Genomic DNA, 22935 nt, shown 5'->3' with positions numbered 1-22935 from the left:
AGACTCTGCCTTCCAAACCGATATAATTTATTTAGATTTCGCCAAGGCATTCGATCGCGTCCCTCACCAGCGTCTCTTTTCCAAACTCTCAGCTCTGTCACTTGACCCGCTTGTCTTATCCTGGATCCACTGTTTCTTAACCGACCGCTTGCAATTCACCGTCATCGCCAGTCATGCATCTCAAACTACTAGAGTAATCTCCGGGGTTCCCCAAGGATCGGTTCTTGCTCCATTACTATTTTTAATCTTCATCAACGATTTGCCATCTGGTATTTTATCATCTGTCCGGCTCTTTGCGGACGACTGCGTCATTTATCGCCGCATCAACAATAGCAGTGATCAGGAATTATTACAGGATGACCTAAGCCGAATTCAGAAGTGGTGTTCCGACTGGCTAATGCAGCTCAACGTTTCTAAATGTAAGTTCATGCACATCTCACGTAAACGTTCGATTCTTCATTTTTCGTACTCCCTGAACTCCATAGCGCTGTCTCAAACTAATTCATACCGGTACCTCGGCATCGAGATAACAACCAACCTAACCTGGGCTAATCACATCACGAAACTATGTGCCAGTGCCTCCAGATCACTCGGATTCATCAGGCGATCACTTTCCATGTCCACCGCAGCCACCAGACAACTAGCATATGAAACGTACATCCGAACTAAACTAGAATACGCCTCAACAATATGGAATCCTCACCAAGCCTACTTAATAGATTCACTCGAAGCCATCCAGAATCGGGCAGCACGCTTCATCACCTCACAGTATAAATCTCAGCTCAGCATCACAGCGTTGAAATCATCTCTCGGCATCAAGTCATTAGCCTTTCGCAGGAAAACTTCAATTCTTTGTCTTTTTCATAAACTGTACTTTAACTTTCCAGCACTTCGAGAAAACCTTCTACGAGCTCCGCTACGATCATCTCGTCGTTTATTTAACTCCTTAAGCATACAGCGTTTGCACGGCTCCACCAATTATTTCAATAAATCTTTCCTTCCCAGTGCGATAGAAAGCTGGAATAACCTCCCCGAACACATTGTCATTGAGACTAACCCTTCCAGATTCAGACAGCTCCTAATCGACCATCTCAACGACAAATAATCTTTTCCTGCACCCTATGCCAGCTTCCAAGCCCTGCAAACTGACCAGCCTGTTCTACTTCCAAAGTTGTAATTTGTTCCTGTTTATATTTCTGCTACACTCTGTCATGACGTGATTATTTGAATTTTCTTGTCTTTTTTTTCGTCTTGTTCTACTTTTTTTTTTTATTCTATATTTTATATTTTCTATATTTTTCTGTATTTCCATATTCCTTCTATATTTATATATTCATGTATGACTGTTGAACACCCCTGTACCACCTCCCCCCCTTATGTAATGTCCCTAACGGGACCCTTAAGGGTTAATAAATGATGATGATGATGATGATGATGACGGGTGCGTCTTATATACCAACTTTTTCAGTGACAGCCTGCATACATGGCGGGTGCGTCTTACACACCGGAAAATACGGTATGTCTCATGCACTGATTATTTGGACGATGCTTCAGAAGTGTGGCCGTTCCGACTCCTTGAAGAAGTTTTGCAGTGCAGCTATGCTCAGATTTACTCGCATAATAGGCGCACTTTTTTTTTTTTTCTGAAAAATCCAGCTCAAAGTTCGGGGTGCACCCATTACACAGGGTAAAATGTCCGGAAATTTTTCGACTAGCAAAATGAAACATACCACATAAACGCACCTGTGTTCGGGCCGCACCATGTTTTCCCGAAGGAAATATTTACAAAAGAAGATCCGTGTGAGGGCCGCACCCAAACTTTCCACGACTGAAACGAGAATTGCCTTCGAAATGCACGTGCCATGGCCTCCGCGATCAGCTTCAGCTGCGAGCAACGGGCGCTTGACCGCGGAGGCCACACACGCGCACATGAGCTTCCAGGTGCCGCCCATGCATGGTGCTCGGGACCAAACTCATCAGAGTTTGGTCCCGAGTTTTGATGAGTTTGGTCATCATCAACAACTTTTTCCTCCGCCGTGAGCTTTCGCTATCCATATCAGCATCAGCAGCTCCAGTTTTGTGTGGCTGTCAAAGGCCCGGGATCTCTGGTAGCATGTTAATTGATTTCGTGTGCTGTCACGGAGCGTTGCTATTTTAGCTTGACAGGCAAGCACCCTAATACCTGCATGGCTGTGGGTCTGCAGCAGCTGCGACGGCAGCAACTCTAGTGAAGACTAGTAGTCAGTTGAGCAAAAACTTTTTTAATAACCAATGAAAATTGGGGGTTTGGGGGGGGGGGGGGGGGGGGCAGTAGTTTGCAGTCATGTAAATATAGTATTGATCACAGTGCCAAGTTCGGGGTGCACCTGTTGTGTGCGGAAATAAAAAAATCTGGTTTTTCGCGACCAAACTGTGGGTGCGCCTATTATGCGAGTAAATACGGTACTGCTCTAGAACCACTGTCGCTCTTCGGCAGCAGTGTCTGTACTAGAAATTCATATGAAGGAAAAAAAATTGCTGACGATTACGTTACTTCCTAATGTGAAATTTGAGCACAGCTCATCAGCTGTTCCAGCTTTCCAATAGATTGAGGCCAAGAATTCGAGCAAGACATGTATGTACAATTACAGAAAACTTGTTATCTTTCACACATATTCCTCCTTCAACAAACACTCCACTAGCAGTTCTTGACTGTCATGAAGGAAGCTTTGTGGTCGGAGAAATGGATGGATGTATGCTCGACTAGCTGCACCAACGCCTGGTTCTCAGAGACGAGGTCTGCGCAAGTATTTCGCGAGGTTGTCACAGCTGTGGGAGCTGTTATGAGCGAGAGGAACGGGATGTTCTCCCGCAGAAGTGGTAAGAAATTCCCGCTTGTCTTTATGTCTACATTAAAGTCCCCACCCACCCTGCCACCCTGGCAGGTGGCAGCGTTTCTGGCACAGCGTTGTCAATGCCAAAGCATGCAGTGCACATCTGTCTCTACTGCCAGGTAGCTTAAAGCAGGATTGAGGTGTCCACTGTTCCAAGAGGGCAGTTATGCGCCTTCCCTCTGGGTCAGGTGTCCACCGAGATGTGGGAGACAGATACTGCGCATTTCCTTTCCAATTTACAAATTTTACCCTCTGCTTTCCAAGCCCCCGCTCTATTGGTTTCACAGCTGTGGGAGACAGATACTGTGCATTTCCTTTCCTCAAAAAAAATACCCAAGACACTTTGGAAATTCTAAAGTGTGCTTGGCAAAAGCCTTGTGGTCAATCCACTGCTGCTTCCATGAACTGCTTGGCGCAGAACATGGAGGAAGAAAAAACTAGGAGGGACCATGACGTCACAATCTTGAAGCCTAGTCATAAAAAATATAATGGAGAGGATCATGGGAAATAGGCCCTCACGTGACAAGGCAGCGGTAGCTCTTAGCCGGATTTCGGTTTCGGTTTTGCTCTCTCGCTCTACGAGCAACTGCACGACCATCTGCTTGTGTTCACTGACGGCTCCGTGGTAAGCGCAAACTGCTCGCTCGCTGCAGCGGCCGCCATACACGAGTGACGCGTGTGCTGACTGCGCAGTGGAGACATTGGAGCACATGCTCCTTCGCTGTGCCGCTTCTGCAGTGCCGCGTCGCGAGATTCTCGCGGCCTGCAGGGCGCTGGGAATCATCCCGGACAGTCTCGAAGCGCTCCTGTGGCCGCGCGGCAGTGCGCACACCCGTGACAGAACAATGGTGAGCCTCTGTGCGTTCATCGAGCAGGCGGACTTGACTCCCCGCTTGCTCTTCCCGCTCCGTGGGTGCTACCTCGGCGCCCCACCCCGGCCGCTAGTGCAGTGTGCCGCGCGCGCGATCAGTCCGAGACAGGACGCTATATGCGCGCGGCTATGTACATACAGTTTACTTCTTTTTGTAAGTGATTGTGCGCAGTGGCTGGGAGACCCCGCACAGAGGCAGACGTAAAGCCACCGGCACTCCCTCTCGACAGCGAGAGAGAGAAATACTTCACTGCTGCATTTCACGCCGGAACTGCGTATGTTCGCGAGCGTACTCGGCGCGACTTGTGCCTCGAGAATAGCGGAGAACGGCGGGCCCATGGGCGTGCCGAAGTCCGCCTGCCCGAGAAATAGAATCTTGTGCAGCACTCCGGAGCGCTCGTTAAACATGTCTGTCCGCCGTGAGCGCTCGGGAAGCCACTGTGCCCTTTTTTAGAGGCTCGTTTTCTTCGCCTACTCTCGAGTTCTCCGCTTATAGCATGCGCTGAAATGAACGCTCCCTATGTGTTTATAACGACGAAAGGAATTCCTCTCAATTCTCTTTATGAACCACAGTTGAACAGTGACGAGGTCGCGGCCGCACCCTTTGATGAAAAGTTTACCTGCAGTTTTCTACAGTGCACCCAAAAACTCGAGAGTGTAATCAACAGAAGTGTTGAGACGCGGAGCCTTCAGAAAACCTCGAGCTCGGTACGCATTCCGCCAAAGCTGCAACACAGGTGCTGCGCTTCTGCGCTACATTGGAGCCCGGACGTTCACTAAAAAGCACCGCTGGTTGTCAGTCTGGTAACTGTGGAGGGCCTATTTCCCAAGAGTCAGTGTGCAAAAGGTGTCAGAGGAGGATGGCTTGCAGAGGCTGAGCGCACTCTCTCCTAGTTTTTTCTTCCTCCATGGCGCAGAATCACTGGGCCACTTCGGAGCCATGCGTCTCACTCACTCGACTGCAACGAGACGTCTGGTGAAGGAGCGGCGGTGTAGCTGCCACCGCCGATGCGCGCGCATGCTCGTTCTACCGCTACTGTGTGACGTCACGGTTGCTATGCACAGTAGGGAGGGGAGGAGGTTGCGCTTTTACTTTCTCCTTTCCAAGCTCCATTGCTTTCGGAGCTTAAAGGCCTACTTGACCGAAAGTTTACTTCGGCTAATTTGGTGCTCGATATAGTGTGCATGTTATGAACAATATTTATATTTAATATTAGGGTTGTGAAGCGTCCAGAATTTTAGTTGCAAGTGTTCAAAAACCTCTGTAGCAGACGACGCAGTACCCTAGCGGTGTGCTGGACAACTAATAAACCTGACCGGAAATGACGCACCATTGAGACACCGGCATCGCCGGCTCGCCAGTTTCAGGCGTTCTGAAGTGAGCGACCGCCCCTTGTAAGCCCTTCTTCTGGTGCGTTTCTGGTTGTTTTCACCTCGAAGCTCGGTGGTCTCCGAGAAAAATAAACTGCTGGCATCATGTCGATGAAGTGCGCGGCCGCGGAAAAGAATACGAGGAATGCGGAAAGCACAATGTGTACCTCTCGGCCAGTGCACTTGATCCCCGATATCGAAAGCTGGTGTCAGCTGTCTGGGGCTCAGGTTTTAACGTGAATTCCCCTCTCTTCTTCAAAAAAGATAATGGTTGGTGGCTGACGCTTCTGCCTCGCTTTAACCCCTTTTGTGGGTTGGGCTTTGTCAATCTACATCATGCATCAGAGCACGCACGTCTTTCTGGCCCGATCCGCCCGATCAGGAATCGCCCTGATAAGCAGCACCCGCGTTATCAGGTCATCACAAAGCGTCTGCGCTTTATCGCTGATTATAGATAATGGGATGCGACGATGCAGATGCAGCCTACACAAAGCGCTTCGTATCTATACCTTTCGCTCCCGCAGGATGAGTGTTCAATCCTCGCTGTCACGCTAAGCATGGGGGGTTAGGGCGTTATCGGACCGTCGTGGAGCGTGGCTGCTGAATGTAGACACAAGGATGCAACGATACAGCGTTCAGGAGAGCAAGCTGCCGGGCTAGTTGGTGAAGCATGTTAAATTGAATTCAGCGCAAAAATACAGACAAGGGACAAAGAGAGACACACTGAGACGTTCACGAGCGCTAACTACCAACTGTTTATTCATGCTGAAGTACAGGGGATATACAGGAAGGGATTGAAGAGCATGCGCGTAGCGAGGTACAGATAATGCACATCCGTCAAGCAAACGAGTTAATCAAAAAACGAATCTAAAAAAGAACATTCAGATGAGTATATGTGTACCGACGTGTCACTGACACAACGTTCGGACAGCTTTCTGATATAATAAGCTTCTAAAACGAGCCTTGCCTTATCATTACCACTCTTGCCAAGAATCGTGGTTAGAGAAGACCACGATTCTTGGCAAGAGCGGTAATGATAAGGCAAGGCTCGTTTTAGAAGCTTATTATATCAGAAAGCTGTCCGAACGTTGTGTCAGTGACACGTCGGTACACATATACTCATCTGAATGTGCTTTTTTAGATTCGTTTTTTGATTAACTCGTTTGCTTGACGGATGTGCATTATCTGTACCTCGCTACGCGCATGCTCTTCATTCCCTTCCTATATATCCCCTGTACTTCAGCATGAATAAACAGTTGGTAGTTAGCGCTCGTGAACGTCTCAGTGTGTCTCTCTTTGTCCCTTGTCTGTATTTTTGCGCTGAATTCAATTTAACATACAGCGTTCCCAGCGCGCTTCGGATCAATATCTTTTAGTGCTTTTAGACTAAGACTTGCGTAAATTGAAATATTTCGCGCTTAGCGCCCCACAAACCTCACTTCGCCGTGACAGTGGGACTGCCCGACCCACACAAAATGGCGCCGGGCTGCAAACGGTCGACGCCGTCAACCAACCAAAAGTCGCCATTTTGGTCACGTGATTTTGAGAACCAATAGCAGAGCGCGTTTTGCTCAATTTTGTTTCTTTGTTTGCCGCTGCTTGGGCTTGCTCATAGTTGCCAACCGGAGTATGGAAATAGCCTGAATCGAGACCTTTGAAACGAAAACAAAATGGCGCCGGCGGAGCGCGTATTTTTCGAACTGCGGGCAGTCAAAGTTCGGTGCGATTAAACCTCAATTTAAAGGGCCGCGCGCGCGGTTTCACGTCTTTGGAACGCTATAACTCATGAATTAGGAAGTATTTTTCAACGAAAATTTGTTGATAGCTGCACAATCACCTCAGGATCGCGAAAATGAAAAGATTGATAATGCGATTTTTTGACCAATTTTCGGCCGCAAAGAGCCGTGTCCCCCCTTAACACAGCGCTTAATTCTCTTGAGCTCCCTTTTTAGACATCAAGCTGTTTTTATTGATTTACCTCGCGTTCATGGCACCTGTTCCAAATTCCTATGCACAGGAAGGAATACCTTTCGACGGGGGAGAAAAATGAGAAGGAAAAGGAAAAGAGAAAGCAGGTCATTTTTCTTTTTCTATCAAGACAACAACCATATTGCACGCACAGCAGAGCGCACATGTGCTGTTGGCACGTGCGTCACCGCTCAAAAAAGCCGATCTGATAATACAAGCACTTCTTCTACTTGGCCTCCATTTGAATACGCTTCCTTCCTCCGCTATGTCCGAACTTTGCACAAGCTGTAATCGAATACTGCCAGGCAAACAACGCTCGCTAGCATTGCGGCGCGATCATTTCGCTGAAGTTGAGCGAGGAGTTTTCTAGTCTTCTACAGCAAAATAAAACAAGTTTAAAACTTTTTCTAGGGCGTTTCATCTGTTTCAAGATGTGTGTTTTCAGATATAACCAGTATTTATTGCTCAAAGTGCTGCACGCGCTACCGGTACCAGCGCTTTGCATGAGCCGCAACGAGCAGACGCTCCGAACCTGTCCGGACTGAAGTCTCAAACATCCGTCACTTCCGGCGGGCGGCAATGGCGCCCATTTTTCCAGTTTCAGTATTGAAAACTCTGATCCTTGCGTGCCGTTGGCACCGTAACTGCTTGAAACTGCAGCGTAATGTTTGGTGGGTAGCGTAATATGGGGGTGTACTATGAAAAAACAACCTTTTTACGGTTTGAAAAATTTCAGTCAAGTAGGCCTTTAAAGGCTGTCCACTGCTGGTTACGACGGCGCAAAACACAGAAATGGGCGCCTAAGAGCTGTGCTCTAAAAAGAGAAAACACGATGTTCACCTATGATCTGAATGCGCCGGTGGCGTGCTTTCTGCAGCGATGTGCGGCGCTCCAGGTGACAGCGCGCTTGCTGCTTGTGCACCTGGCTCGCTCGGTGTCGCTAGGCCTAACATGCTCCACACTGATGCCGCAGTGGAAAGCGCTTTCGAACTAGGTGCCGATGATCATAGAAATGCCTAATCACGTTGCCACCTGTACAATAACCTAGTTCTCTTCCCCGACGCCTTCACCAGCAAAGTGTGCGGAAAAATGGGCCAGGCGCAGCCATGGGTCACACACGCGGAATCAGAGTCCGAGCTCTTGGCAGAACCACCCTTACAGGCTGTTGTGTGTTTGATCACATTGTTGACGTCAGGTCTGCAATAAAGTGCTCTGCCAACATCTCCCATTTCGGTCTGTTCCCATCTGCAGCCGTATGGAGCAGGGTGTGCATATTTTTCCGTTGTATAGACCAGAATTTTGAGCCTTTCCCGGGCGCGGCCATTTTGCACCGACTGGCGCGCCGCGGTGCGGGCGTTTCTTTGGGGACTGCGGGGCTGCGGCAGTTCCGCGGCCGCGCGTGCATATAGCCGCGCTTCGGGCGCTAAAAAACATTGTCGAGCATACTTCCGCTGCGTGGCTGTGTTGCAGGAAGTATTTACGTTATCACAGCGGTAACATTGACGCGTTTTAATGACATTTAGTTTGACATTCAGGCTAATTGTGCTGGCGCTTAGAACGCGCTCGTGCTTATATCGAATTCCGTCTTGGTGCTCCACCGCAAAGAAACTTTTTTTCCAATATCAAGCATTAGGTGTGCGGCTAGCATGCAGTTCCAATTCCCATGCACTCTTATTCCTTCCTGCCGGCCGGCCATAAGGCCCCCCCCCCCCCCCCCTTTCCCTTCCACAAACAGGGCTTTCTTGTCGCCGCGCTAGTTTATCAACAAATTACCGCTGTGAGCTCAACTGAGTCGCAGCGCCAACAGCAAACAAATTTTGTCATGGTTTATGCAACCTGCTGCATAAAAACGTACTTTCGCTTAATTTATCGAAGCTTGAATAGATATGAGCTGCTAATCCAGCTTTCACTAATTCTGAGGTCCGAAGTCGCGTTATTTTATTCAGGAGCTCTCGCCGCGTGTGAGAGCGTTGCGTAGCCGTTTGGCTAAGTGTGGAAATGTAATGAAATCGCGCATAGTATTTTCATATGAATAAGGTAGATACCGCACCGCTGCGGTGGCTCAGTGCTGACGGCTCTCGGCTCTGGCCCAAAAGACGCGGGTTCGATCCCGGCCGCGGCGGCCGAATTTCGATGGAGGCGAAATTCTAGAGGCCCGTGTACTGTGCGATGTCAGTGCACGTTAAAGAACCCCAGGTGGTCGAAATTTCCGGAGCCCTTCACTCCGCGGCGTCCCTCATAGCCTGAGTCGCTTTGGGACGTAAAACCTTAATACACCAAACAAACTAGTGTAGATACCAACAGCAGAAAGATACTATAGATAAACCTTTACCCCCAGATCCCTCCGACATGTGTGTGGAAAAAGCAGTTGAAATCGGTAGCGGTCGTGCTTACAATCCTGTGCATGAAATGTGTTTAATGGGAACAAGAGCAAGCTTAGCGCAAGGATGCCGAACACGTACTGGTGATCGAAAACGCGCTCCGTCGAGACAACCTTCAGTCTGCAGCTCACCTATCCAGTTACTACTCCACTGAGTCAAATCAATAGATCTACATTCTGATGCATAAAATTATCATAGATGATATCGCACGCAAAAGGCGACAACAAACGACACGACAGCGCAGAAATCTGCTTAGAAGTGCCGGTTTTCAGTCCGTACACTACCTGGTCGACTACTCTCGGATGTCACGTTAACGAGTAACTGCGCACAAGATAACCGCAGTACTGTCTGGAAGAGGGAAAATGTGAGTAGTGACGCACAGCACACACCCTCATAGGTTAGCTGATGGAGCACAGCAACGGCAGAAGCGAACACGTAAACATGCGTTCTACGCGCGGCGCCGACGCGACCCGCAGTCCCTCGGGCCGCGCGCGCCGACAGATGGCGACTGGTGTCGAGAGTAGGAGCGCGCCCGCAGCCTGCGTGCGAGGGTAAAAAAATCTGGTCTATAATCGAGGCTTTTAAATCCCTATGGGGGATTTGCCGGGCCTGTGCCAATTCGGTTTAGAATGCGGGTCGTTGCATGGGCAGGGGAAGCATAATGGGTGTTCCACTGTACCTCCTAGCATGCACTTGAACTGATATGTTTCCAGCTGATACTGTTTCCGCCTTGTGTGTTGAAAGCAGGGAGTAATGACAGTGGGGGTTTGTAGTGCACACCTAAGTGCATGATCTCAATTTGCGAAATGTAGGTAATAAGGGGAACGGTACACTATGAGCACAAACTTTATTGAAGAAAAATAAGCAGTGAATTTTTTTTTTTCCAGTACTAGTACTGGAATTTAAAAAAAAAAATGTCAAAAGGTTGCTTACTGAGTCGCCAGTATAATACAGTGGGAATTGCCACTTATTGGCTAGTGAAAAAGGATTTTATATTGGCTTGTTTGAGCTCTCGCAGCCGTTTTTTGTTAATGGCATCACCCATACTTGACAGGCTGCGCAGCAACACTTCCGAACCTTCTCCTCGTTGGAAGACACTCTTCAGCATTTGGACTGCCTATTCCGCCTGCGCTGGGGTCCCCACAGGGTCAGCGGTCTCGTTTGGAAGCTCTTCCTCCTCGTCTTCACTTTCATCAGACATCGGCTGTGCACAGTATTTTCTGGGCATGTTGCCACATCGCTGTCGATCTGGACAGATTCATCAAGTTGAATGCCCATCGCAGCACAGTTTTCTAGCAGCAAATCTTCCTCGGCTGCGTCGTGGACATCATCAGGCTCACCCTGTGTGCTGGGTTTTTCTGTGGTTGCGGCATGCCTGAAGCAGCTGGCAATGGTTGTGGCACTAATAGCCTGCTGCCAAGCATCACCCAGGAGGCACGCAGTACATCCACCTTGCACTCCTTCCCCTGGTCCATGCATCCTCCTAAGAAGATGTTTGCGGAAGCGCGACCTGAGCGCTTGAATCACACCCTCATCCATGGGCTGCAGCAGTGCTGTGGTGTTCGCTGGCAGGAACTCCAGCTGTATGGACTTCAAACCTGGCACAGTTCCGTGTCCAGGGCAGTTATCCACCAGGAACAAAACTTTCCGCTTGTTGCGAGAGAAGCGCGCATCCTCGCGATAAATCCACTCACTAAAAATGGCTTGCGTCATCCATGCCTTGCCATTGGCCTGGTGTGAAACGGGCAAGGTTGCGACGTTTTTGAAGCAGCGAGGATGCTTCGATTTGCCAATCACTAGCGGCTTCAACTTATCGCTGCCCGTCATGTTGGCACCGATAAGGACGGTCAGCCTGTCCTTACTCAGTTTCCCTCTGGTGCATTTCTCTCCTCTAAATGATAGCGATTTTTAGGGGAGCAACTTGTAAAAGAGTGCAGTCTCATCTACATTGTAGATGTTCTCTGGATCGTATTCCTCCAGAATCTCGGGGAGCCGTGTTCCTCGCCAGTCTCCACATGCCGTCGTGTCAGCAGTGGCAGCTTCCCCTGAAACAGCACGAAACACCAGTCCATTCCACTCTTTAAATCGGGTCAGCCATCCCTCGCTGCACGAGAAACCCTCGATGCCGAGGTGAAGAACAAATTCTTCCGCTTTTGCACAAATGAGTGGCCCGCTGATTGGGATGTTTTCACTGCGGGCTCTCCGCAGCCAAAGCACCAGGCATTTCTCCAAGTCTTCGTGGTCAGCCGCTCACAGTCATTTTCTTTGAGGACCAAAGCATGACGTCTCGAAAGCCTCCCGCAGCTTCTCCTTATCCTGAAGAATTCTTGTTAGGCTGCTTTTGGGGACGGCGTACTTCATTGCTAGCGCCGTTTTCGTGAAGCGACCACTCTCGAAGTCGTTGATGATCTCCATCTTCCTTTCCAACGCATTGTGCGGTCGTTTTTGCGCTACCCTCGGACCGAAGGGGAGGAGAAGGAGGGGAGCAATGATGCGATGGCACTGCGCTTGTCCAACTAGTTGCGGTTTCAAGTTTTTCAGTTCTGTTAACGCGGTGGTCGCAAAATTTGAGTTCCGATTAACGAGATTTTTTTTACATTGCCTTAATACAAAACCAACCAATCGCAAGGCGTTTGTTCCATTTAAGCGGTAGTTCCGTTTAACCGATTTCCGTTTATCGAGATTCTGCTGTACAGTGAAGACGTAGGACAGCGGTGGGACACAGCTTCGATGCATTTTCATCTAATGGCTTGGTGTGGATTTTGAAAATGCCTCTTGTGCCATCAACCTTTTTTTTTTTTTGTATGTGTGTGTGGCACAAGTATTTGCTCTGAAATTATTCCGAGAAGAGTACGATTCGCTTCGAATCGGACTACTATTCGTGCATGCCTAGAATGTTCGCAAACCCCTGTTATCAGACGCAGTGGGTTCGATTCAAGGTGGCAGCATTTCATTGGTGCATGGGACCACATGGTAGTCTCAGCTGTAGCCTGGTGGGGGGATGTGACAATTCAGTTGCCACTGTGTTCTGCTCATCTGACCACCTCTTCTGTCTCCATGTGCAGCACTTGTTCCAGAAGGACCCACAGTTCCATGAACTGCAGCAATTCCCAGGACCCCTGGTTAGGTGAGTTTTTTTTTTTTTACTTGGGAAAGGGACAAATTGCACCGTTTCTTTTTTCTTTTTATGGGAGGGGGGGGGGGGGAAATGGACTTGTATGTTCCTGTATAGGTAGAAATGGAGCCTAATAATGTCCCTCCTGCATTGTGGGTCACTTCACTCAAACAGAGCATGCTTGTCCTGCTGTTCACTTGACACTTTTCATTATGAAAACAAAAAGTAACTGCGCAAAAGGACGGGACAAGAGAAAGAGAACCACACGGGACAAACAAACTGAAGAGGGTCGCCGGAAAATTCGGCGTTGAGGTCATTTTTTCTGCACCTTGCAAGTTGTCGCATTTGTGCAATTTGGCGAGAAAAGATAAGCAAAAGAAGGTTGAGTGTGGCATCAACCACAGGAATAAGTTCGTACAGTGTACATGCAATGTAATTTATCAGATTCCCCTGAGTTGTGGTAGGTTCTACACAGGGCAAACTGGCCGCTGCGTCAACATTAGATTATTAGAGCACGCAAATTCCTTAGATGATTCAAGGGGGCAGCATCTGCCTAAGCACTGTCACACTTGGAAGCATGATGACAAAGATTGTAATCCGCTTTTCGATAGGACTAAGATTATCGGACGCTCGAGGGATAAGAAAGAACGAGAAATTATCGAGGCCTTGGAAATCGCGAGATTAGGGCCTGACAAGTGCATTAGCGATGCTTCAGTACACCTGTACCGCAAGGAGTTTGAGTTCCTTGATTCCACGAGATGAGTGTCGCTTCTGTTTTTTTTTTTGGGGTTGGTGCACATGCGCTTTGCTGCTGAAGGAAAGAAGAGTTGGTGGAATAAATCAGTTGTCAGTCTGCGTTTGTCCCGTGTGGTTCTCTTTCTCTTGTCCCGTCCTTTTGCGCAGTTACTTTTTGTCCTCATAATGTCGTACCAACTAGCCCCTCACCGCACTCTTCTAGATTACTTTTCATTACTGCCTGTGAAACTGTCAGAAGCAGTGTGAAACTTTTCGGTATAGTTGGTAATCATTCTCTGTTGTGGAGATTTGGATGGGAACAATTGCCTGAAAGCCAATGCTTTTAGGGTGTCATCCATTTTAAATGATAATGACATATCCGTTGCTTTCATATGGAACCTCCATATGGAAAAATTCCATATGGAATTTGAACTGGGCCTGCTTGCACAAAACTCTTTAGTCCAGTCTTAAGCGTGGCCCGCGTGGAGCATTTTTCCAGGCGATTCGTCGGTGTCGACGGCACCAGAGCGTCTTTTTGCCGCCGGAGAGGACGTTTTTGCCAAATCGTCGGGTTCTGGCGAAACAGAAAAAAACGTCGACGCCGCGCCGACGCCGGGAGAAGGCAGCGACAGAGGGCCAATGCGAGCCGGAGCGGGCATCACGTGATTCTGGACGGAGCCACGCCGGCCGAGAGAGACGTGCTCGCGAGCTCTGCGTCGCACTTCCCGGAAAGACGGGTGTTTGGCGCTCCAAGTGTACCGAGACTTGGGTTGCGGGTTTTTCGGCCGTAACGGCCAAGCAGCTTGTTGTCTTTCGGAGTCGCTCCCACGGGGCGACGACAGAATGGTCCGGGCATCGGCCACCGTGTATTTCTTTATTTTTTTAGGCTAGCTAGCCGGAGCGGCGAGCAGCTTCGCTGGTGTGTTTTTCTTGTTTCTGGAGAAACTGGTGGGAAATTTGTTCATTGTTTGTGGTGTTGCGAGGGTGTTGCTATTAGACACTTTTAGTTGGGCATACGCAGTAAGCTTGCGCACGCATCGCTGATTGCGTTGCGTACGCTGTAAATAGTGTAAACATGACACTTTCAGCTGGCCATGTCATAGCTAACCGTAGCGTCCCTCAGGGGTACGCGTGAATGGTAGCGCCATCTAGTGACAAGACGCCAAAGGACATCAACGCTGTGTTGAAGAAATTTTTGTCTGCAATTACTGATAACTAGGGTGGGTGCATTGCGAGCCTTTTTTGGTTCCAAGAAGAAAGACTGCAAATCGATGAAAATGTGACAAGTGACTAAACGCTAGACAACTGCTTCACCAGGTGTCGTTCTTGCGAGGTAAACATACTGCATTTAGTTAGGCCTAAGAGCTTGAAAATCGCCATAATTATCTGAAAAACAGGGTCTAGTCATCGCTTTTACTCCTACACGTGGGCGAGAGTGTGCAAAATAAAAGTGAACCACTACCATCTGAGCGAGCTATCACGTCGAAGAATCCAGCGGTGACATGTACTTATTCCGAAGCGAGCGAACAGGGCGCCGCCATCTTGTCAATGTATCCGGTAACGCGCCTGTAGCGTGCTCACGCTCGGCTTCTGACCATGCGGGAGTGAATTCGTTAACGCCGGCGAGGGGGTTAGGCGCGCGACGCGATTTCACGGGCAGAAAACGCTCCATGCGGGCCACGCTTTAATCTTCAGGCTCAGTCGAATCTCACTGAAGTCTTAATCTCCCCTGCCGATAAGCCGCTTGCACGAACGAAACTAGACTGGAGCAGCACCGGATTCAATAAGGCCAAGGCTGCATCGAGTAGTCTTGTGCCAGTCTAAATCCAACATGGCGGCTGTGCGGTGCCTGCCCAGCGCTTGTTGCGCCGCGAACGTGTGAGGAGCAGTGGCTTCGGGTGAGATGCCTTTCTCGCTGTGCGAGATGTACCCGACGTGTCGGCACCTTGAGGCTTTCTGATCACCGCCGGAGATACGACCGAGAGCCGCACAGTGTACAGAGTTGCCTTCGTCCGCTGCAGCAGCAGTGCATCCGGTAAGCCTTATCCTATGTCTTTCCCTCACTGTTTGCTTCTCTTGGCACACCTTTCAACCAACTTCGCAGCCGCAACAGCAGCTCAAATGTGTACCCGCTTTGCACGCACTGCCAGAGAACAGTAGCTCGAAGGTATCGCTCGCCGTGAATAACATTTTGAGGCTCAAGGACGCAGTTTGAGATTTTGTTATTGCGAGTTGTGTGCCTGTGTGATGATCAACGTGAGATTAGCTCTGTGTAAGTACATGCGCAAGCTCGTGCATGACATCGGCGTGAACTAAAGATGACCACCCCCCGCTTCCTTCGTAGCAATCTGTGTGCAGACAGGCGCTACCACATCACTGATGTCGCACGGCGGCATTCACGATGGGCGGATGCTGGCGAACAGCAGCGGGGCTAATGCTTCGGCAGTGGTGTCGAGAACAGCCAAGGGTGGCTTGCTGAGCGAGTTGGTTGAATGTATCTTCAAAAGAACACCTCACGAGCTAGTTGGTTTTCTATCACAATGAAAACAGCCCAAACTTCATGAAGGACACAGAAAAAGGGGAGACGAGACACAGGCGCTGACTAACAACTAGCTAGCGCCTGTGTTTCGTCTCCTTCGTGAAGTTTGCACTGTTTTCGTTGTGATATCTTCAAAAACCAGCGTTAAAAGACGTGGACTGAAAGAACAAGACACACACTGCACTCAACTGACAACTGAATTTTTATTCAAGATGCATTTCTTTTTTCTACACAACAGGTGATAAAAAGTCGACAATGGCCACATTTGTTTTTCCAGTCCCGGACTACTTGCTGACAGGTCTCGGCTTCCGCTCTGACAGGAAACAGCGTCATGGTCACAGGACCTACTTGCTGCTTGCGGACTCACCGCCAGAGGCGGGCTCCCCCTCGGTTGCCGCACCAGGATGCTGTCATCTGCTGGCAGACGACGCAAGCCAAAGCAACGCCGTGCGCTCGGTCATGATACTGAGTCGATTTGAAGACCGTACTGTCAGCTTAGCGTAGGTGCATTACAGAACTCAGCTTCGGAGGTATGCTCGCCGCTACTGGTCGCGGCGAAGTTCGCACAAAGTGGCCCAACTCGTTGCAAATAGGCAGATAGATGAAAGCCTTCACAAAAATGTTGACAGCAAGCGCTATAGTTTAAGAGCGTACGTTGTTGGGCTAGTCGGTCAATCGTGGTGAATACAAGGGGGGTACTGCGCACAAAAAGACAAGGACAAGAAGATAACACAACAAGCGCAGACTCGCGACTAACTTTATTTGAAAACACGACACTCCTTTTATAGTTTCAAAACTGTCACATCACACACATGCGGAAACCAAAAACCTGTCTTCATTGTGATACAGTTTGATAGAAGGGTCACTTATGCAATCTTTATCCTTCTGTTTGATGCAAAACGCCTCCGCCAACTGCACGAGCTCCCGCTATCCATATCGGCATCGGTATCACCAGCTCCACATTTCTGTGAGTTGTGGTGGCATGTTAGTTCACTGTAGTTGTGGCTTTCATGTGCTGCCACCGAGCATTGCAGTTTTAGCACAGTGGGCCAGCTCCTTAATAGCTGCACGGCTGGGAGTTTGCTCTCGGCAAGCGTGCAGAGAATTCAACGTGGCCCAGAAGTGCCTCCGACGATGGGGCAACCAAAAGGATGCACTGAGGGACACAGGCTGCAAAAAGAGCGCTTTCCGAGGCAAGCCGTGCGAGTGTCCCGGACTGGAAGAAGGAGAGCTGCTCTGCTGTGCGATGGAAGTGCAGAACAAGGCTTCTTGTGGGATGAGCATGCACCGCAGCACGGCACCAGCTCAGAGTCGGGACGACTGAATGTAGAGTAAATGCCACTCATTCCCTTATTGGTGTGTTTTATTTTTAAAAAAAATTTTTTCAAACATCACATGTTTGGGCCGCACCCCGAAAATTGGCCCTAGAATCTGTAAAAAAAAAGCGGCCTTTACACACGTTATAACGGTAATCTCTGAACGTTACTTTATAAGCTCAGAGTGGTCAATATTGCCCGAGCTGGACAAGTGAAAATGGGGAATCATGGCTCATGAAAACATGTCATGTACTCTGGGCAAAAGAAACAGTTGTAGCAAGGCGATACTTATCGGCTAGGGGTATGCTGTTGCACAGTCCAGAAAAAGATAAACTTGTACTGCAAGTTCGGCTATGCAGGCAAACCCAAGTATGTCATCATTGCAAGCAGCAGCAGCAGCAGCAGCAGCCAAACGGCATTCTCTGCAGAACAAAGGCACTCCCATATTCCCATTTCAGCTGCAGCCACCGCATCCCAGCTGAACAGCTGCCTTCTCTTGCAGTCTGACAAGAGGCACAAGTTAATGAGGAGTCATGGAAAGGACATCATGTATGCAAACGAGACCCGCACACTTGAGTATGGTATGCTGTTTCAAGAAGGGATGGAAGCAAAATGACACCTACCACGTAGTGGTATGGAACTGATGTGAAATCTACACGATGATGTCACATTTTAGAAGCAGTCAATAAAATTGTACTTCAACATGAGTAAAGCAGCGCGAAGGAAGAAGCCCAAAGGTGAAATGAAGAAGGGACAGGAAAGAACTGAATTTTATTGAGTGAACAGCGCACAACATATAGGAAGGTAGTGGCAGAGGCAATCAGCGACTGATGGGCGAGTTGGTACACATTCTAGGAAAAAGCATTGAAACATTGAAAACAGAAAAAAGGTTCATCACTTAGATTTATTCATGTGTCCTGCTATTTTGATCTATTGCCCTTTTAACTCCAGCTCAAGCTTGCTGATCTCGAGCTTATGGTTTTTCAAGCTGTAGGATTTCTTCCTTCAAGTGTGCTCTGTGCAGCTGTCTTTTTTTTTTTTTGCTGCACGTTGAGCCTTGTGCGTGGTTTTATGTCTGCCTGAAGTGCCTCTGCAGCATGGCCACATTTATCTGTTGTTATGTACTGTGGACACACCGGCATCACTGCAGTGTTTGTTGCTGCAGCATGTCTACAGATCGTTTTCTGTTTTGCTCCTCTTGAAGGCCCCCTGTTGGGCCACCCACCAGTTACTGTGTAGACCTTGCTGTTTTTGTTGCTGCTCCCCAGAGCACTTTTGGTGGCCAGTAGGAAAGCTTAGACTGTCTCTGCTGGTAGACAAGGCTTCTCTGTGCAGAGGCCAAATTTTAGTGTTATACTTGAAGCGCTGCAGCACAGTCTTTCTTGATGGCCTGCATTGGTACCTTTTGCTGAGAAAGTGAGCATTGCTGCACAGGATTATGAGGCACACTTTGCAGTGCAAAAGGCAAAATGTGGCTTGTGCTGTCCAGTTCTGTCCTGGAGGAGCAGAATCTTAAAAAAATCACACCCACTGGCGCACTGCAACACCTTGTTTTAGGGTAACTGTGGTTTACTGTGAAGTCACTCGTCTGGGTTTACAGCGTCTGGTACGCCCTCTGGCAGCCTGTATTCATCATGACCTGTGCCTGCACAGGTGTTGCTTTAGGAATTTCGCGCAAGCATTTTATTGATGCACCAGATCTCAATGTTGATGCCGGAAGTTGGTCCCCTGTAACGAGCCATGAGAAGAATAAAAATAAAAGAATAGATGGGAATCAAACCCAGGACGCCGGCATGCAAGATGGCAAAATTTACAGCATGATCATGTCATACCCAAACTGAGTCGCAATCATTGCACGGGCAGAAATGAAAAGAGATGCGCAAAACCGCATCCGTCAAAGCTGGTTTGAGCAACAGATAACGCAAATGAAATCCCAGCCAAGTCATCACTGGTTGACGGAATACCAAAACTTTGAGCATTCTAGGTGATGTTATAGCGTTTCCATACATGTGCTAGTCAAGTCGGAGTCTAGCTTGCGACAGGGACCAGTGAGCCTTCAATTGCGTGCTTCAAGCACGGACGAGGTGTCCATCAAGGTATGATGTGATTTCTCCCTTTTCTAAACACATGCATTCCTCCACGTGAGCAGGCGCCCTCAGAATTTTTAAATGCTTAGCATTATGAGTGGTAGACTATAAGACTCAGTTGTCACTGCAAATATTCTTGCTTTATTTATCTACATTAGTGTGGCACGTGCAAATGCCATACGAAAGTGACTCATTAGTGATATTTGGAACATCAGTGTGTGATGTTGTGTTATGCTGAGTGTGCTCGAAAGTTGTTCCCTGTTGTCCCTGAGCCATGTGCATGTGTTATTTCACTTCATTTGTTTCTCATCCATTTCTGTGCAATAAAGTTTCTCTTTAGGAGCTCCAAAGTTCTGCTTCACGTGCATCGACTGCCTAGAGTGGCACTTGCATGAATTGAGGACAACAAATACCTTAAACCGGGGTCACAATAAGGTGCTGCAAGGGGAAGAACAGCTCGGAGAGCAGATAATTGTTGCACGCTTTGCTATTTTCTGAGAGATGGAAGGAAAAACAAGAGACTTATTTATTGCAGTCTACAGTAGATAGAAGCTATAAGAACATTTAAATCTCTGACATCATTGTACTGGGGCAAATAAACAAGTGTACGTAGGCCCACCAATATTTTGTATTTGCCGGATGCAGGAACCTAAGCCAGACGAGGGAAACGGAGGCTTCCACCGCTGCTCTCGATTGTTGGGCCCTCGTTCATGAAACCGGCGTAATTGCAGGCTTGTGTACAACGTGGCTCCCATGCAAGCGCGGCGTCTAAACGCTGGAGGGATGCATCTCATTTCAGATGTGCCTGGCGCTCTAGTCCCAATAACAGCGACAAAGCTGCAGGTGCATTCGAAACAGGGCAGTGATTACAAGGTTGAATTTTTTTAATGTATCCCTTGAACGCTGCAGCACACCTCAATCACCAGTAGTGTGTAGTTTCACTACCACAGCACTCCCCTCGTGGCCCCCTTCAGCTGCTGCTCCAGGTTCTGCCACCGTGAGTTGTTGTGTGGCCCATGCCTGCTGGCATTTCTTGTGGGAGCCAGACTAAACAAGTTGAGTCACTTGCTGAAATTTTTGTGCCAGCTGCTGTAGTTGAGTGTTATCGGTTCGTGCAAGCAGGGGATAAGATGAGATTCGATTCAAGTCTGCACTAGGGGGAATTTCAGGAATGTGCACACTGACCCGCCCGCAGTGAAAAGCTGTGTGTACTCTTGGAGATGTCTGTGGCACATTCAGCAGGGACAAGCAAGTGTTTCAAAGCAGTGGATAATAAATAATATTTTCAATAAACTGAGCATTTTGCACCCACTATGTCTCACTGATTCCATTTGAAATCATGCAAAAAAACAGACAGAACTTTGATTTGGGGATTTTATTGAATTTTTTTTCATCCTACACTTGTTGGTCTGTACATCTCTTGATATCATATCAATTTGGGCCGAAAAGGATTAATACTAGTTTGAACCAGCAGTAGGGAACAGAAAATGAGGTGCAGTTGGGTAGTGCCCTATTTTATGTGATCACCCCCTGCTTTGCTGAATCCCGAACAGTGTAACACCTTCTCTTCAGAATGTCCTCTGAGCTTGCACAGTGGAGGGCCGCACCAGAATCGCATGCGACTGTGGTCCGAAATGTCAACCTCTGTGACTCCCAAATTGCACGACCATTTAGGTTGGAAAGTAGGGGTATGTGATAATTCTAATGGTGTTTACTGTTCAACCCCCCAAACATGGCCAGAAGGTAAGAATGCCCAAACTCCATAGAGTCGACTGCCAGCACTCGAAGGCCATTGATGCATGAAATCGGTGCGTGGCCAAGTGGGGGTACGTGTGGATATCGCTGGTCTCATTTGTTTTATGGTGCAAACTATAGTCACACAACCATGCCACTGCATTCACACACTCTGGGCTGTGCACAGATGGGCTTCCTTCCTCCTTGTTTCTGTTTGTGACCCTTTTTATTAAGTGGTGGTCCCCAATAGTGAACCAAGCATTTGGGGTCTAACTGTGTGCAGGTCCCAGACCCACAAGAATGATGTGATCCAGTTCTGTACACACAAGATTCAGTCGTTTGCTGAGGACCCCAACCTGCCTGACCGGTCATCGCACATCCTCCTGTGGGAATTGCTGGTCCTCATGCTCAGGCAGAATGGGGTACTGCTGCTCTTCTACTCGGTAGTTGCAGTCACAACGTGCAAGTGCCTCTTAAGTCGGCCACATCTGTACTACCGGAATCATGCACGATTGTGCTTGTCTAGTGCACCAGGGAAAGGTTCTTGAAGGGGTTTTGAGGCTATGAAAAGCTCCCTCTGTGTCCAAGGCCAACCACGACCATGTATTGGATGTGACAAGCGCTTAAAGTATATTTTAATTCAGCCTTAAAATGCTCTTTCTCATAATCGAGACTGATTGCTAGCATGATTATTATTGACGTATGAGCTCGGGAGTTCTATCAGTGCAGCAAAAACATGACATATTGTGAGTGGCAACATTGGCCAGGTTGATTGGCAGATAGGGCGATGCAGCACCCGAGTGAAACCTTCAGGCTGACTGTGGCTCGTGATAATAAACGCAACAAGCAACTGCATTTTCACACTGTGGCAGCCTCCTTCTGTGATGCCTAGCAAGCGGTTCGTATATGTGATGTCGACGATTGTGGAGAGGGAGTTGAACCCAGTCTGCGTCGCTTGTGGAACCTACTTTGGAAGTGGTGGACGCATCAGATAGGGTGAGCAGCTCTCCAGGCTGAGCCTCATCTTGCACTGTGTAAAGATGCAGCCGGGATTGCATTTCATGTTCAGGAAAACGGGAGGGAGAAGCACGCACTCCCGTCTTGTGCTAATCTCCTGTCGCTACACCAACTGGCCCAACATTCTGCTCTGCTTAGCTATGTAAATGAAACTAGTGCTGCCCATTCTTGGCAGTAAATGCTTCAAGCATTCATTTAGTGAATACACAGAGTGTAGAAAGCAGAATCAGCAGCCGTGTGGCTGTGAATTGAAAGACAGTGAGGGGATCGGCCGACTGTCACGCAGTTGGGCCACCGACACAGGCGAGTGTAGGCCAAGGGTGGATTTCAGCGCAAAATGTCATCCCTCGCTCACTTCTCAGCACTGCTGGCATTTCGAAAGGCATGTGTACGACAATGCAGCACTGCATGCATCAAGGTTGCTGTCAGAGCACACCATCAGCAAGTGTAAATAAAATAATTTGCTGCCCATTTATGAACCACGGCAACAAAGAAAAATGTGGTCCCCTTTAAATTACAGTTTGTTTCGGGGTCAGACATTGCTGAGCTGCTCCTTCGAGGACACAACATCTTGGAGCCTGTGGCACCACTACTTGGTCGACCAGGCGGCGAAACGACCTCACCGGAAGGCGACGGCAGTAGTCCATCACCAGATGAGGGCATTGTGGTGTCTGATCGGACCCAGCCAGGAGCCACAGGCTCGGGTCGGGCACTGGCCAAGTTCCGCGAGTTTCTGCTATTTGGGCACAAAAAGGTGGGTTTGTTATTTGACACCATGGTATGTTGCTTGTGAGGAAAGAAGGAGACGTGGCACTTACCAACAGCAAAGTGCAGCCACTCCGTGCTTTCCATAAAGAAATAAAAAATGCTTGTAAGAGCTGCACCCAACCTTTCCACAACCCATACCGGAATAGCCTTCGAAATGCAT

General features: G+C 48.6%; 1 protein-coding gene across 16 annotated transcripts in view; it reads left to right on the top strand.

The window, feature by feature from the left end:
- LOC149326047 (uncharacterized) overlaps positions 1–22935 on the top strand; it is a 264379-nt gene that overhangs the window by 119271 nt on the left and 122173 nt on the right. For all 16 annotated transcript variants that reach the window (XR_016286187.1, XR_016286186.1, XR_016286188.1 and 13 more), the window contains 3 exons: positions 12530–12591; positions 21274–21412; positions 22528–22761. Coding sequence is in view for 13 of the 16 variants with exons in the window: in XM_089562999.1 (XP_089419125.1) it covers positions 12530–12591; positions 21274–21412; positions 22528–22761 (435 nt within the window). In the remaining 3 variants the exon portion in view is untranslated. The remainder of the gene's footprint in view (positions 1–12529; positions 12592–21273; positions 21413–22527; positions 22762–22935) is intronic.

This window comes from Amblyomma mixtum, chromosome 10, assembly GCF_055824585.1.
Source record: "Amblyomma mixtum isolate Tamu chromosome 10, ASM5582458v1, whole genome shotgun sequence".
Lineage (NCBI taxonomy): Eukaryota > Metazoa > Arthropoda > Arachnida > Ixodida > Ixodidae > Amblyomma > Amblyomma mixtum.
Note: the sequence above shows the minus strand (reverse complement) of the source record. Positions and strands in the feature narration are given on the sequence as shown.